The sequence below is a fragment of the Nanorana parkeri genome, unplaced genomic scaffold (assembly GCF_000935625.1).
Source record: "Nanorana parkeri isolate BGI_ZX_2015 unplaced genomic scaffold, ASM93562v1 scaffold639, whole genome shotgun sequence".
Taxonomy (NCBI): Eukaryota; Metazoa; Chordata; class Amphibia; order Anura; family Dicroglossidae; genus Nanorana; species Nanorana parkeri.
In genome coordinates, this window is record NW_017306907.1 from 197342 (window position 1) to 212953 (window position 15612).

Sequence of the window (15612 nt, forward strand, 5' to 3'; positions counted from 1 at the left end):
TCCATCTGACCATAGAAAACCTGCAGATAATCTATAGGTGTATGGCCGGCTCCACGCTTCGGGTGAGTATAACTTTTTTTTAAGCACCTAGATGAAAACGAGCAGTTAACCCTTGCAGTGCAGGAGTACCCTCATTGTAAGTATTAATAAAAGCTGCTCAAAGTTCTTCTTTAATAAAGTACGGCGGCAGTAAAGTGGTCAGACATGGTTTCCCTGCCCACAAGCTCCTTACTGAGCGGCCTTTGATGGAAAAAGTCTGGCGGTGGGGGGGAATCGCCATTACTTACTGTGGCACATGGTAACAATACTCGTGCAGTACACCAATACTCTGAACCTGAAGGGGGAGGGGCGTAACAACCTGGAAGTGGGTCGAATGATGATGGGACATCTAGTGGCAGAAAAGAAGTACTGCACTAGACAGCTCCTGATTCAATGTGAGTATTACAGCAACTGCTGCTTTTTATTTTAACTTGTATTTATTTTTTGCTGGAGTTGTGCTTTAAACAGACAGAATACAATGAAGAGATGTCAGCAGCTGGCAGTGAATGGTATTGTCTGTAACAGTGTTCCTGTAAATAAGCAATGTGTCCCTCCGCAATCATACATTATATTAGGAATATACCATGGCAGCCTTGGCATCCCGTGTGAACACAAACTGCCCAATGCGCCTCTTCTCCTCAGGCTGAATACATCGAGAACCGAGCAGCCACTCTTCCCGGCCAGGTGCCCACCGAGCACAAGGGAATGCCCATCTCACACCCTCCATGGCTACGAGCCTGCACACTGCCCGCATTCACCGACTCATCGGCGCCCTCAGCAGGTGAAAGACAGCTCGACTGTCACCTTGCAGTCCTTTCACTCATTCCCCATTCCAACGACTTCCCCAAATTCTTCATCCTATTGACTCACATAAGTACAACGTGAAAGCTGACAGGTTTACAAAGTGTCTCCAGAGGAGAGCGTTTGTTATATGGTTGGCGGACATTTTCTTGAAGCCAGAGGCACGGGAGGAACAGCAGATATCACACGAAACATGGCTCCGCCAACGAAGACAACATTTATCCAGGTTATAGTTGTCCTCTATAATTGACTGGTGTGTAGCTGCGTTTTTTATATTTCACAAAACTTTATTAGTACGCCTTGAGGTTTACAGAGATAACCATTTCGTCCTTGAATTGTGCAATAACCAAACTTTGTACATGTAGATTAAACTTTTAGTCATGTACTCTAAGATTTGAGTCTTTTTTTGGTTTTGTTTAGTGTCCAGTGCAATAGCAAATATTTTTTGTATTTAAAGCTAATAGCAAAGGGCTATTTAAAGTCACTGTCCGATTTTTCTCATTAGGGAGACTTTCTTTCACTTCCTGTCCCATAGACTCAACAGGAAGTGTGAGGTAAATCCCCTTAGGGAAAGTTGTCATGGGAACAAGTGTCCCCTTTGGAAGATGTTTCCTGTTCTTGAGACAACTCAGAACTGTGGATTTCCCCTTAGCATGCGTTGGGTTGTGGAGCAGTGAAGAAAAGTGGTGCACACCATGATACCATGTGTTGTGTTGCTGGGCAATGGAAAAAAGTAGTGCATGCATTATTTTTTCACTGCAATGCACAGTGTTGCGGTACCTTGCTGGGAGGTGCATTGGGGTGCCATTGCTTGAGGTGCATTGGTAATCAGTGAACACCCCACTTCAAAAGCATTGGTGGTCAGTGAAAGTTTCCCCTTTCCCCGGCATTTGTGGTCAATGGTTAGTGCACGTTTCCCTGTTCTTCCTTTGCCAGGCATTGGTGGTTAGTAAAACCTTTCCCCTTCTTCCCCTTCCCAGGCATTGGTGGTCCGTGGTTAGTGAAACGTTCAACCCTACTTCCCATTTTGAGGCATTGTGGGTCATTGGTAATGAAATTGTTCTTCCTACCTTCCCTTTCCAGACATTGGTTGTAATTGTTCAGTGAAAGTTGCCCCCTTACTAGGCATTTGTGGTCAATGATTAGTGCCTATTTTATTCTTCCTACCTTCTCTAGTTTGTTCTTCCCAAACATTGGTTATCAATGGTTAGTGAAAGTTTCTCCCCACCACTCCCTCAGGTATTGGTGGTCAGTGGTTAGTGAAAGTTTCCCCCCTACCCCCACCAGGTATTGGTGGTCAGTGAAAGTTCCCCCCTTCCCAGGTATTGGTGATCAGTGGTTAGTGAAAGTCGCTTCCCTTTCCCAGGTATTGGTGGTCAGTGAAAGTCGCTCCCCCTTCCCAGGTATTGGTGGTCAGTGGTTAGTAAAAGTCGCTCCCCCTTCCCAGGTATTGGTGGTCAGTGGTTAGTGAAAGTCGCTCTTCCAACTCAGGTATTGGTGGTCAGTGAAAGTTCCCCCCTTCCCAGGTATTGGTGATCAGTGGTTAGTGAAAGTCGCTTCCCTTTCCCAGGTATTGGTGGTCAGTGAAAGTCGCTCCCCCTTCCCAGGTATTGGTGGTCAGTGGTTAGTAAAAGTCGCTCCCCCTTCCCAGGTATTGGTGGTCAGTGGTTAGTGAAAGTCGCTCTTCCAACTCAGGTATTGGTGGTCAGTGGAAGTTTCCCCCTTCCCAGGTATTGGTGATCAGTGGTTAGTGAAAGTTGCTCCCCTTTCCCAGGTATTGGTGGTCAGTGAAAGTCACTCCCCCTTCCCAGGTATTGGTGGTCAGTGGTTAGTAAAAGACGCTCCCCCTTCCCAGGTATTGGTGGTCAGTGGTTAGTGAAAGTCGCTCTTCCAACTCAGGTATTGGTGGTCAGTGGAAGTTTCCCCCTTCCCAGGTATTGGTGGTCAGTGGTTAGTGAAAGTCGCTCCCCTTTCCCAGGTATTGGTGGTCAGTGGTTAGTGAAAGTCGCTCTTCCAACTCAGGTATTGGTGGTCAGTGGAAGTTTCCCCCTTCCCAGGTATTGGTGGTCAGTGGTTAGTGGAAATTTCCCCCTTCCCATGTATTAGTGGTCAGTGGTTAGTAAAAATCGCTCCCCCTCCCTTCCTTCCCAGGCTGTGGTGGTCGGTGGTTAGTGGAAGTTTCCCCCTTCCCAAGTATTGGTGGAAGTTTCCCCCTTCCCAGGTATTGGTGGTCAGTGGTTAGTGGAAGTTTCCTCCTTCCCAGGTATTGGTGGTCAGTGGTTAGTAAAAGTTTTCCCCCTCCACTGCTTCAATAGCATTGGTGATCAGTGTAAGTTTCCCCACTTACTCTCTGTTTTCAGGTATTAGTGGTCAAGGGTTAGTGAATATTCTCGTTCCTCCCCTTCCGAGGCATTGATGGTAAGAGGTCAGTAAAAGTTCTCCCCTTCCTAGGCAATAGTGGTCAGTGAAAGTTCTCCCCCTTCAAAAGTATTGGCGGTCAGTGAGTGTTTTACTTCTTCCCAGGTTTGGTAGTCAGTGGTTAGTAAATGTCCCCCCCCACCTTCCCAGCCATAGGTGGCCAATTATCATTGAGAGTCCCCTCCCTCCCCTGTTTCAAAATCATTGATCTGTGAAAATGTCCCTGTTCCATTCCCAAGAACCTCCTATGTTAATAGCCACCGTGGTGAAGTCCCACCTGACATGGAAGCCACTACAAGACGTCTCTCCTCATGTCACTTCCAGGCACCAACCTGCTCCACCCCAAGCACCTCCTGCAATTATTACCACCCATTGTGAAGTCCCACCTGCCATGAATTCCCCTCCATGTCACCTCCAGGCACCAACTTGCTCCATCGTCAAGTACCTCCTGCACTATTTACCATCCACGGTGAAGTCCCACCTGCCATGGAAGCCACCCCTAAGCTCTTGTTCTCATGTCACTTCCAGGCACCAAAATATACAACATTTCACCTCCAAGAGCTTCCTGTAATAATTACCACCAAGGAAGACGGCCCACTGGCCAAGGAAGACAAGTGTGTACACTGGGCAGCACAGTGGTGTACTGGTTAGCACTTCTGCCTTGCGGCACTCAGGTTTGCCAGTTCAACCCCGTGTCAGGACGCTCTCTGCAAGGAGTTTGCATGTTCTCACTGAGCTTGCATGGGTTTCCTCCGGGTACTCTGGTTTCCTCCCACACTCCAAAGACATGCTAGAATGTTGTCACCCCAGGACAGGAAGTGTGTTACTAGGTGAACATAAGAGGAAAAAGAAATGAATGCAGCAAACATGTCTAAGGTCTAGTAAGCTGCATTATATTATATTTTTGTATGTGGATTGTGATACACATTAAACCCAATGAATATTTATCTACTATTGCTTTTCCTTTATATTAGTGATTCAAAATAACCAACACGATCACTGGTACAATATAAGCAGCTTTGGCAGTTACATATTACATTTACTTATACCAGGGGTGGGCAACTCCGACCCTCCAGCTATTGTGGAACTACAAGTCCCATGAGGCATTGCAAGACTGGCAGTTACAGACATGACTCCCAGAGGCAGCGGCATGTTAGGATTTGTAGTTAAAGCACAGCTGGAGGGCCAGAGTTGCCCACCCGACTTATAAGGGATCTCTAAGAGCTTATTCAGACAGATGGTCACCAGTGAGAACCTGTGATTCCTGCAAGCAGGGAATTGGAGTTAATTGGGCCTCATTTATAAAACACAGCATGGCACTAGTGCCCCTAGATATAATTGAAGAGTATAGGAATTTCTCATACTAACAGCGCGGCCATAAGTGCGGTTTCATTCACGATTGCCGCGCGGTTACGGATCGCCCAGGTGTGAACCTGGCCCCAATAGGTTCTGGTTGTACACATTGACCATACAGTTTGTACGCGGCCCTAGCTTATGGTGCTGCTGCGTTTAGATGCAGAGTGTGGCCACATGTGAACGCAGCAGCATAATTGCCTATCTGAATGAGCCCTATGAGGGAAAAGAGGGACCAAAAGAGGGTCAAGTCCCCTAAAAAAGGGACACCTGGGAGATATGATATCAATGTATTGTTGACTATAGTTTGCTGCTATTATTCAGCTGTCCTCCATGATAGCTTTCTGCATAGCCCCCAGGCTTGTCTCCATTCATCCTTATGAATTATTCAGTCTCATTGTCAGCATGTAAAGGAAATATTATTGTCTGTCAGGCTGTTCTTGTACCAGTCAGCCTCACACTCACAGCACCCCCAAGCAAGACTTTCCAGTAGCTGCTCAGCCAATCACAGCAATCGGGAGAGACAGACAATGGGAGACGAGGAATCCCAGCCTCAATGGAATGTGGAAGGCGCTTCCTGATTGGCTGAGGCGCGAGTGATGCTGCTGCTTGTAGCTGTCACCTATGTGTGTTTCCATTTAAATATGACAGATGAATCCCGTCACTGAGGACTCTGGCCGGCATCGGTGAGTGCGAGCTGCCTGCACAGCAAGGTCGGTACCGGGAATGACTGGAATGCAGATGGTATGACGATCACCGAGGCTCAGACTGTGCAGCACAGAGAAGCAATGCTTGTGTATTCACATTCTGGCCTTGTGATGATCTATGTACACTATGTTACATGTGATGGAGCAGAATTTTGTGTTGAAGGCATAGTCCACTTTTTGCACAAAAATAAGAAGAAATGCACCCATGATGCAAAAATAAAAAATATGCATTTATTATTTTTGTTGTATTATAGCCTGCAAAGATCAGTGCAATGCACAGGCTCCTGAAGACTATTTCCCCAGCCCCATGCAGCCATGTAGACAGGAAGTGGCTGCAAAAACGATGCAGGGGATCAGCAGCACTGAGATACAACAAAGTATTTTCATTTAAAACATGGCAATAGTTTATAATACACAGTGTCAGACAGTCAGGGTTTACATCTACTTTAGGGGAAACCTGGCTGCAGTTGTGACCTACTGCTTGCAGATCAGGAGACTCAAGGTACTGAAGCCATTGGATTAGTATGACAGCCAGGGAACTAGTGTTTTAAAAAGGAGAGGTTGTCAGTTGCAACCTAGATATCTCCTCTGTGTGGGTTAATTGAAGGCAGGGGGTGGGCAGACTCCGACCCTCCAGCTCTAGTGAAACTACAATTCCAATCATGCACCTGTATTTGGGAGTCATGCCTGTGGCTTTGAGAATCTTGCAATGCTCCATGGGATTTGTAGTTCCACAACAGTTGGAGGGCTGGAATTTGCCCACCCCTGATTTAAGGTGTATATAAAGCCAAAATTATTTTTTTGCATAGGGTATGCTTCAGTTCACTGAAAAAACTTAAATAAATAAAATTCTTGGGGGGGGGGGCAAACCCCCCTCAAAATGTTCAACTGTCGGGTGCAAAGCATCCATGGTTGCTATGACACCGTCAGCTGCACTGCATCCTTGGTTGCTATGACACTGTCGGCTGCACAGCATCCTTGGTTGCTATGACACTGTCGGCTGCACAGTATCCTTGGTTGCTATGACACTGTCACCTGCACAGCGTCCTTGGTTACTATGACACTTTTGGCCACATAGCACCATAACAAACAATGGCACTCTGCTGCCGTCAGCATTGTAGCAACCAATGAAGCTTTGCAACCTGTGGCGTGTCGGGGATATGAATATTCAGCCTCAGTGCCTCCCCCACCTGACAAATTCATGTACCCATTTGCAACAGGTACATGCGGTTATCACAGGCAGCAATGTTATTAGCACAGAGCAACACAATTCTGTGACCGCCACGCCCCCTTTCCAGCCCAATCATTGGCGGCAGGGGGGCGTCCCCTTCCCCTTTGTGACATATAGCTTTGGGTGTGGAAAGTGCCTGCTGCAATTGATTGGGCTGGGAGCTGGCTTGCGTGCACCACCAAGCCCTGACTCATCAGTGCCGTGCATTGCAGCACAACACAAGTTTCTCCCCGCCAGAAAGTTTTTTTGGGGTGCCATTCAGGATAAATAGCATGGCAGTGCTCCAGAGCACCTAGCGTGCAGTGCTGTGCAATAGCGTGCACTAAACACATGAATACCTGTCTTTACTGCAACGCATGGATACCATGCATTTAGTGCAACGCTATGGTGCCAATGGGCACTCAAAAACTATCTGTGGTCAAAAACTCCAGGTCTTATCTTGTTTTCTGCCCCAGCTATCTGCACAGGTGAGAGTGATGATCAGTCCATTAGCACACCTGTTCTCAAGCATGATGGTCTTTTTTTAACACTGGTCTTAATAGCAGTCTGTGGAACACGAAAAATCTAAAATAAGAATGAGAGGTCGTAGAAGGAGACGAGGAGCTGGAAGCTGCAGGAAATTCCTGAATTCCACTCTGGGCATGACAACAGAAAATAAAGGCAAGGAAGATATTCAGGATAAAGGTGGAGCTCGGCCTTACTCTCAGACTCTAAGGTGTAAATTGCAGGCCAGGAGGAGAGGAGGAGGACGGGGGAAGGCACTGCATGGATGGAAGGAGGACAGACATCTCAGATCACAACCCAGTTCTCAGCAACCATGGAAGAATATAGAGGACATGAAAACCGAGGATGAGCCCCATGCATCGATGCGTCCACGGAACATTCGATTCTCCCAAGCAGAAAACATGACCCTTGTCTCCAAGCTGCTGCCACTATATGAGCAGTTACTGGGCAGGCAGAAATCCACCATGTCCTTCAACAGGAAGTCCCAGATGTGGCAGGAGATCTGTGATGCTGTAAATAGGGTAGGACACAGACAGCGTACTGTACATCATTGCAAAAAGAGATTCAATGACATCAAGCGGCAAGTAAGGAACAAGCTGAACCGGGAGAAAAGCAATGTGACCGAAGGATCCCCTCCAATCCATGTCTATTACACCAAGTATGAGGAGGAACTTAAGAAGGTCCTACCGGCCGAAGTAATTGATGGATTCGAGTTTTTCGATTCAGATCAACCTCATGACCCGTACCTGGAGGAAGAGGCTGGTGAGTGTTCTCTTTTCCTGAATGTCCAGATCATCACCAGACCAGATTGTTTTCCGACCAAAAATGCATCCTAATGTATCCCTATGCTATTTCTGGCCACTGTTCACACCAGCACAGTCCGTTCTAGACCAGAAAAATACTGCTTGCCCTATTTTGTCTGGTCTGGAATGCACATGTAAGACCATCTTAAGCAAAAAAAATATATAGCAATCGCAGCAAAAATGCAATACACCGCGTTCCAGATCTGGTCCAGAAAATGGTGTGAACCTGCCCTTAAAGCATCCTTTAGTTTTAGTTTGGGAGTGTTAATCCTAAAATCATCATGGGAGTTTTCCCACTGGGGGCTTATTTATACCATGTGCATTGGGCTGCATTGTTCAACAGAAGCCCAGTGCAATAAAAAGGCAAAATTAATTGCTTCCAATAGGCTCAGTTTACACCAACGTGCTGCACTGCATGCTAAGGAAAGAAAAATAATGTACTTTGGTTCATGTTGTGAAGAAAAAAAATCCCATGCAAATGTTTAACAAAAAAAATGCATACCAACACAAAGTGTTGAAAATGTATGGCGACGCAGGTCAACGAAAGTGCATTAAATGCATTGGCAGTGGTGTGAATCCAGCCTTAAATAGACTGCTGGAAGTCTTTGAAGCCAGTTGGCAGCTTGTGTATTGTCACTCCACACTCTCACTAAGATCTCTGTTTAGCTGGAGGATGCTTAAGGGCCGCTGTGCTAAAGTGCATTGTGTAAAGTCGGCCCATTTCATTTGAACGCAGTAATATGGAGGCTGCCATTGCTGGTTTTGAAAATGCTAGTTGCCTGGCAGTAATGCTGATCTCTGATTTAAAAGTATATGTAAACCCGAACAATTTGTTAATCCTGATTTTTGTTTCCTTTTTGGTCAAACACAACATCAAAAGCGTATGTAAGCATGAGTGCAAAAATGACTATTGACCCTGACCTAAATGGAAGAGATGTTCACTCTGCAGCGCTATCTATAGTCCTAATCAGCCCTCCTAGCAGGGCTGGCTCCATTTCTTAAAATTGCAATCAAGAAAAAGCACCGTGATCAGTGGACAACACAGAATTCGTAAGGTAGTGCATACAGAGGTATTTTCTGTGATTGAAGGGTTTCTGTGCTTAAAGATGGGGAAATGTGCACAGTGCATGTATAGGAGAGATGGCATTCATCTTATGTGTAGGGTTTTGTTTTTTTACACTTAGGTATTTTCTGGGTAACTGACCTGAAATCTAGTGTACAAGCAGCCAATTAGGTCAGAGCTCCTAATCTGCATACTACTCTAGATCAGTGACTCATGGAGCCATTAAATCAGCTTGACAACCAGGCAACTAGCATTTTCAAACAGGTCAGCAGTGGCAGGCAGCAGGCATATCCTTTCAAAGCAATCTTTAAAAAAAGACATGAAACTTGATATTGGGAGCAGAGACTGGGAATTGACTGATCTGCAGCCATGTGCTTGCTCAGCTTTGGTCTTGGAGCCGGTGTGTGACAGATGCAGTGTTCCTCACTGACTCTAAGCAGTGGTGTGTGTATGTGTAAAATATATGGTGCATATATATATATATATAGCTCTCCTGCACTTCTTTTATGGTAGTGTTAGTGGCATGCATCTTTTATAGCAGACATCTCAACTCTCCTGGACGTTTCGGGAGACTCCCGCTTGAAGATGGCGATACCCGGTAGAGAAACATTTTATCCCGGAAAGGATTACTTTGCTCTATCTAGCAGAGTAAACCTTTCCCTGCTGTCTGTTTCTGTTGTGTGGGGTTTTTTTTTTTTAAATGTTGTTCTGACTTTGGGATCGCTGCCAGATTAAAAAAAATACAGCATTGAAATGAATAGCTAGTTTTCTATTGGCTACTTCAATTTGCAATAGCCAATAGCAGGCTGGCTATTGCACCCGGCCTGTGCTGCTGTCAATCAACCTCAAGTTCTCCCATCTTTGGCATCTTCACCCTTCACTTTGTGTGGCAGAGAAACTTGGCACAGTACTTCTGCCCAATGGGGAGGCGGTGGGAGGCATTTTGGCATCTTCATCTTGTGTTCCAGAAGAAGTCCCAGCATTGCTGCCTATGTGCCATAGAAAAATGTTGTTTTTGAAAAGTACATAAAGCTGATTCTGACAACTGTCAGTACTTGGTGGAATTGTCCTTTTGATTAAAACAAATCTCTACCTCTGCAAACAAAAACAAAATCTATATAAACAATATCCTTTTTTCTTTTCTTCAGGGCCTTCATGGTTTTCACAGCCTCAAGACAAAGATCGGAGAAAGACAGACGTTTCACTTTCTGATGCAGAACTCACATTTTCTGTGGATTCTGAACCAGAAGAATCACCGGTTCAGTACAGCGATCCTTTACAAGAGCAGTGGTCTATTGTCACAGATGTCACCCCAACATACACTGTGGATTCAAATCCATTAGGGCTCAAAAACATGGCTGCAGATTCTTCTATTCTGCCGACTAATGTTTCCACCAAGCCAAAAGCACGTGGCCTCCACAAAACAAGATCTCTACAGTCATCAAGTAAAAATATTAGCACTACACTTTGTCGAGCCCAAACTCCTACCAAATATCTAAATATCCTAAAGGCCAATCAGCATTTGTTTCGCAAGAGTATGATACATGGACTAAATGTTCTGCATTTTGATTTCTGCCATTTCACCCATCACATCAATACAAATTATGATACTGCTAAGAAAATGCTGCAAGTAGAAACCCAAAGAAATCGTATATTGCTTCAGATGAACAACAACATTGACAGACTTGCTGAAAGTATCCAGCTGCTGGCAAACCAGCAACAAAGTGAACGAGTCCTGGTGCATGACTTTCTACAGGAACGAAGGTCAAGGTGGAACCAAACTGCCTCTCCAACAGATGAATTTCCTGCAGCTCCCAATGCTCGATAGTCTGACTTCTACAGGAATGGAGGCATTCGTAAGACTTGCACAGGATAAAAACTGGACAGTTTCTGCAAAGTACTATGAATTTACAGTTTGCCAATTTGTCTTGTACAATAGTAAATAAAATATAAAATGCACAACTGTGTGTTTTCAATATTGATTACTAAAACAATTGAGGCATCAAAAGCAAAGTTATATTCTATAGAGAATGACTGACGCATTGGTCTGTGGTACATGAACATTGTATGCCGCTCTCCCCCCGTAGTAGTGTTAATGAGCATTGACATCTCTATCCACACTTTGGTCTGTGCTGCAGTAGTGTTGGATGCTACTTTATCTTTTGTCTCTTTGGCAAGGAGTATTGACAATTGCATGTGCCATATAGAACCATTTTTGTTTCAGATGACCAGTTTCTGACTGTTGACTTTAAAAGGTCTAAACTTGGGACTAAGATGCCCCTATGTACAGTTTAGACTCCTATTAGTGTAGATGCTCATTTAAAACAAGCCAGTAGAGCTACCAGGCACAGCATCAAAGGCCTGGTAATTTGAATTATTTGTGTGTGTGTGTATATATGTATATATTTGTGTGTGTGTGTGTATGTATATGTATATGTGTATATATATGTGTGTGTGTGTATATACAACATTTTAGGAGAGCGTACAACTCTCCTGCATTGGGCCGCATTCAGCATACCTGCAGCAGCCATCCATCCGGAGCTTATACGGCTTATTAAATGCTAGGGGCACTGGTCCCTGTTAAGGAAGTGCTTAGCATTTGAGTAGGAACACATCCTATTTAAATGATTAGCAGTATGTCTGGCAAAACTACATAAGCTGGCTGGCCTCATTGAGCCACTTTTAAAGGCCATCTACATGAGTGCTTAGAGATTTAAATGGTCACAGAAGACTGTACTTGAACTGATCAGAAAACTGCAAATCCCGGAACATCTATATCTGGGGAAAGGAGGGTCCCAGCACATAAATATCAACCATATATATATATCCCCTAGTGGTGGGTCTCCGGTGTTACATAGAATTGGCACATTTCCCCATGGAGGGAGATCCTACCACAAATGCAATGCTGCAGCTATTTAGTTATGTATAAAACATGTAATTTATTGAATGCATACGAAATATAATCTTTAAAATATAAAGCACGCACATCATTCCACTTGGCTAATGTAATAAAGAGTTCTATAGTGGACCCCTCAAAATCATTCATATGTGGACTGCACAATAGCAAAATGTTTGCAGATTTGTTGATATCCATATGAGGCAGATTAAGCAGATTTTCTGTGCTCACCCATCCGTGTGGGACGCACATGTATTGGCCAAAAAACTCATGGTATTAATGTCTGCAATATACCACAATCCAGTATACACTGTGTGTCCATAGACATGAAATGAATCGGTGAACCTGATAAGCATCAAGGGACACTGACCGTGCAGCTATGACAGGCAGCTGTCAGAGGATGCTGAGCTCTCCTTCCGCCCCGCACCTCTCAGCATCCTGTGTCACGCGATCAGGAGAGCGGCAGTGTGGGGGCGGAGACAGCTGTCACAGGAGGCCAGGCTGGCGGTGCGGGAAGGAGTCAGCTGCGATCACTGAGTGTTTGTAAATAATTGAGAAAATAGTATGTTTATTGTCCCCAATTATGAATGAATGGGAAATTATCTACATCATTTCCTGTTCATTCATGATTGTGGACATAGTAAACATACTATATGCACATTTTATGAATGAGCAGGAACACGCAGTATAGAGGATTCCTGTTCATTTATAACTGGGGATGCAGAAAAAGAGATTGAGAACTCTGTGTCCTCCATCTCTTTTTCTATTTTAATTGGTTTCGGCCTGACCTTTTTGTTACAAAATTTTGTTTCGGTTTTGAAAATTTCATTTTGATTGACCCCTAAGTTTAATGCATGCAGTCTTTCCTCATAGTTTAGGTCCTCTAACCCTGTTTATTAGCTTTGCCGCAATTCTCTGGACTCTCTCCAGCTCAAGGATATCCTTTCTGTGGATTGGTCACCAAAACTAAACCGCGTACTCGAGATGTGGCCGAACCAGTGTTTTGTAGAGGGGCAGAATTATGGATTTGTCTTTAGAGTACATTCCCTTTCTTTATGCCTGATAGTACCCTGCTTGCCTTATTTGCTGCAGCCTGGCATTGCATACTTTTACTAAGGTGGCTGTCCACCACGACTCCTAAATCTTTTTCCACCTCTGATTTCCCAAGTGGAACACCCATTAATGAGTAGCTTGCATGTGTATTTTTAACTCAAATGCATAACCTTACACTTCTTAATATTAAACCTCATCTGCCATGCAGATGCCCACTCCTGTTATCTAGATCTTCCTGTAATATTGCTATGTCTTCTGTTGAGTTTATTATCTCACAAATTTGATATCTACAAAACCTGAAATATTGCTAATACCAGTCCCAATATCATTGATAAACAGGTTGAACAGCAATGACCCCAAGACAGAACCCTGGTGCACACCTCTGCCAACCAAGGACCGCTTGGAAAATGAGCCATTTATTTATACTTTCTGGACACGTTTACTTAGCCAGTTCTCTATCTAAGTACACACCATTTCATCAATGCCCAAAGATTGAAGCTTGTAAATTAAACGTTTATGAGGTATCGAATGCTTTTGCATAATCAAGGTACACTATGTCCAATGGCTTTCCTCCATCTAGGTTGCCACTCGCCTCCTCATAGAACGCTAATAGGTTAGTTTGACACGAACGGTCTTTCCTGAAGCCACGTTTGTCACTTATGATATTGTCCCCATAGGAACATTCATGAATATGGTCCTTTATCATACCCTCAAATAACGTGCATACTATGGATGTTAAGCTGACTGGTCTATAATTTCCAGGTACACATCCCAAACCTTTGTTAAATATTGGTACCACAGTTGCTATATGCCAATCCGCTGGTACCTCCCCAGTTAGTATGGATCCCTTAAAAATTAGGAGGCTGTGCAGCCATGTGACCACCGAATAAAATTTTAAAAAAGTGTGTGTGCGTATATATATAATGTATATATTATTAAAAAAATGTAATTAAAACTAGGTTAATGACACCATTAGGGTTTTAGAATATCATGGCTTTGTTTGCATTAGTCTTCACATATATCTTTTGTCATTACATATGACACATATCTTTTAACTCACTGACCGGGAAAAGCAGGCAGATCAGAAATGTCAGATGTCCTCATCTGCATGCTTGCTCTGACTCAACTCAAGTGTGCGCCGTTACTTTTAAAACTAATTGCAACTTACTAATAATTATATAATTGTATGTGATTAAAACCCCTAAATTGAATGACATTTAGTTTGATAATGCACTGTGTATCACAAACAATTGCCATTTCTAATAAAATACTTGTTTTTTCTTTTTGTTTCATCTCAGTATTGCTGATCTCCTGGAGCCTCTTTGCAGCCACATTCTATCTATATGCAAACACTCAAGTGATGGCTCCATAATTTTTTTCAGGGAGGGTTTCCTGATGTCGACAATGGTGGACCATGTGGAGCCTGTTGAATGCATGTTGAAACGGTCACTTGTAATCTCCAACAGAAGCCCTCATAACAGGGTGACAACACAGTAGCACAACTGGGAGACGGGGACATTGTTGTCACCCTACAACAGGAACTACCTGAACAAGAACCTTCATGCTATGATTCCCATGTATTATTTTAATAAAAAATGCAGATATTTTTTTTTTTTTTTTTTTAACTCACTACCCCCCCCCCCCCCCCCCCAAGTCCCTGGTGCACTTATCTGCAGTGATGACCCTGGAGTGCCAGGGTTTATGTCAGGGTTTCTTACCCTTCCTTGTCCTGTTGTAGTATACCTGACAATGTTCATTCCTCTTTGGCGCCATCTTATGACCAAACCAGTAAACATCATTCTGCAACTCATAGCAAATTCCTGTCTCAGAGTGATGATGCAACACCAGTTCACTATTTAACCATCAGCTTGTCCATTTAATCTCCGCCCTTGCATGTGTTCAGATCTATCAAGTGCTCTGCTGTTGTTCCTGTTCTCCTTGTATGGCCCTGGCTGTCGCTTACTGATCCCTGGGTTTCTGACTCTGGGTGTGGTTTCCGTTCATCCTGCTCTGTTTTCCCTGACCTGGTTCTGCTGACTACCCGCTTTGGCATCTGACCTCTGGCTTGGCACCGATGACGTTCTGGTCTTTCTCCATTGTATTTTGCCATATGTATTGTTATTTTCCATACACTCCTTATATTTTTAACCTGAACTTTAAGTTTCTGTCTGGTTTCTTGCTTCCATAACACCATATAATATTCATGGCACTTGAACACCTCACTACACAGCTCCAGAGGCTGTATAGCAACATTATGCTTGCAATTGGGAGTGGTCTGTCGTGTGGGCAGCGGACAAGCGTCATCATTGCAGATAATTGCAATGGGGACCCAGGGTGGCTTTCAGGGATTTGGTGAGGAGGGTTTTGCAAGTTAGTTCCTCTAACCCTAGGCTTATCTCCTAAATCCCAAACGAACCTATTTGACACCAAAACTAACCTATCAGTCCCACAACACATACTTTCTTCGATGGCTGTACAATGCCAAAAACAACAGTTTCTTGTTAAAGCTCATATAAGATTTTGGCGATTTGGGTTTACATACACTTTAACACTACAATTAATAACTTACATTTTTATTCTGTTTTTATCCTAGCTCACTTGTATTCATTAACTTGCCATGGACTGCCCACGAGACAATTTTGGAAGGTCGATGTGCAATGGGTTTCCTTCTACTGAAAAGAAATCCATCTCCATGGTGGCTGAGGGCCATGGACAGCAGATACTAACAGTGCTGCAGAGTTTCA

General features: G+C 44.1%; 2 protein-coding genes across 2 annotated transcripts in view; one reads left to right on the forward strand and one right to left on the reverse strand.

The window, feature by feature from the left end:
- Positions 1-15101, reverse strand: part of AASDHPPT (aminoadipate-semialdehyde dehydrogenase-phosphopantetheinyl transferase) — a 49529-nt gene extending 34428 nt beyond the window's left edge. The window contains exons 1-3 of the mRNA XM_018563188.1: positions 15092-15101; positions 1138-1139; positions 623-831 (exon numbers count right to left, since the gene is read on the reverse strand). Coding sequence (XP_018418690.1) covers positions 623-793 — 171 coding nt within the window. The 5' untranslated portion in view covers positions 794-831; positions 1138-1139; positions 15092-15101. The remainder of the gene's footprint in view (positions 1-622; positions 832-1137; positions 1140-15091) is intronic.
- LOC108792409 lies at positions 7125-10747 on the forward strand. Its single transcript, XM_018563184.1, has 2 exons — positions 7125-7815; positions 10068-10747. The coding sequence occupies exons 1-2, from the start codon at positions 7125-7127 to the stop codon at positions 10745-10747; spliced, it is 1371 nt and encodes a 456-aa protein (XP_018418686.1).
- Positions 15102-15612: the final 511 nt, after the last annotated feature.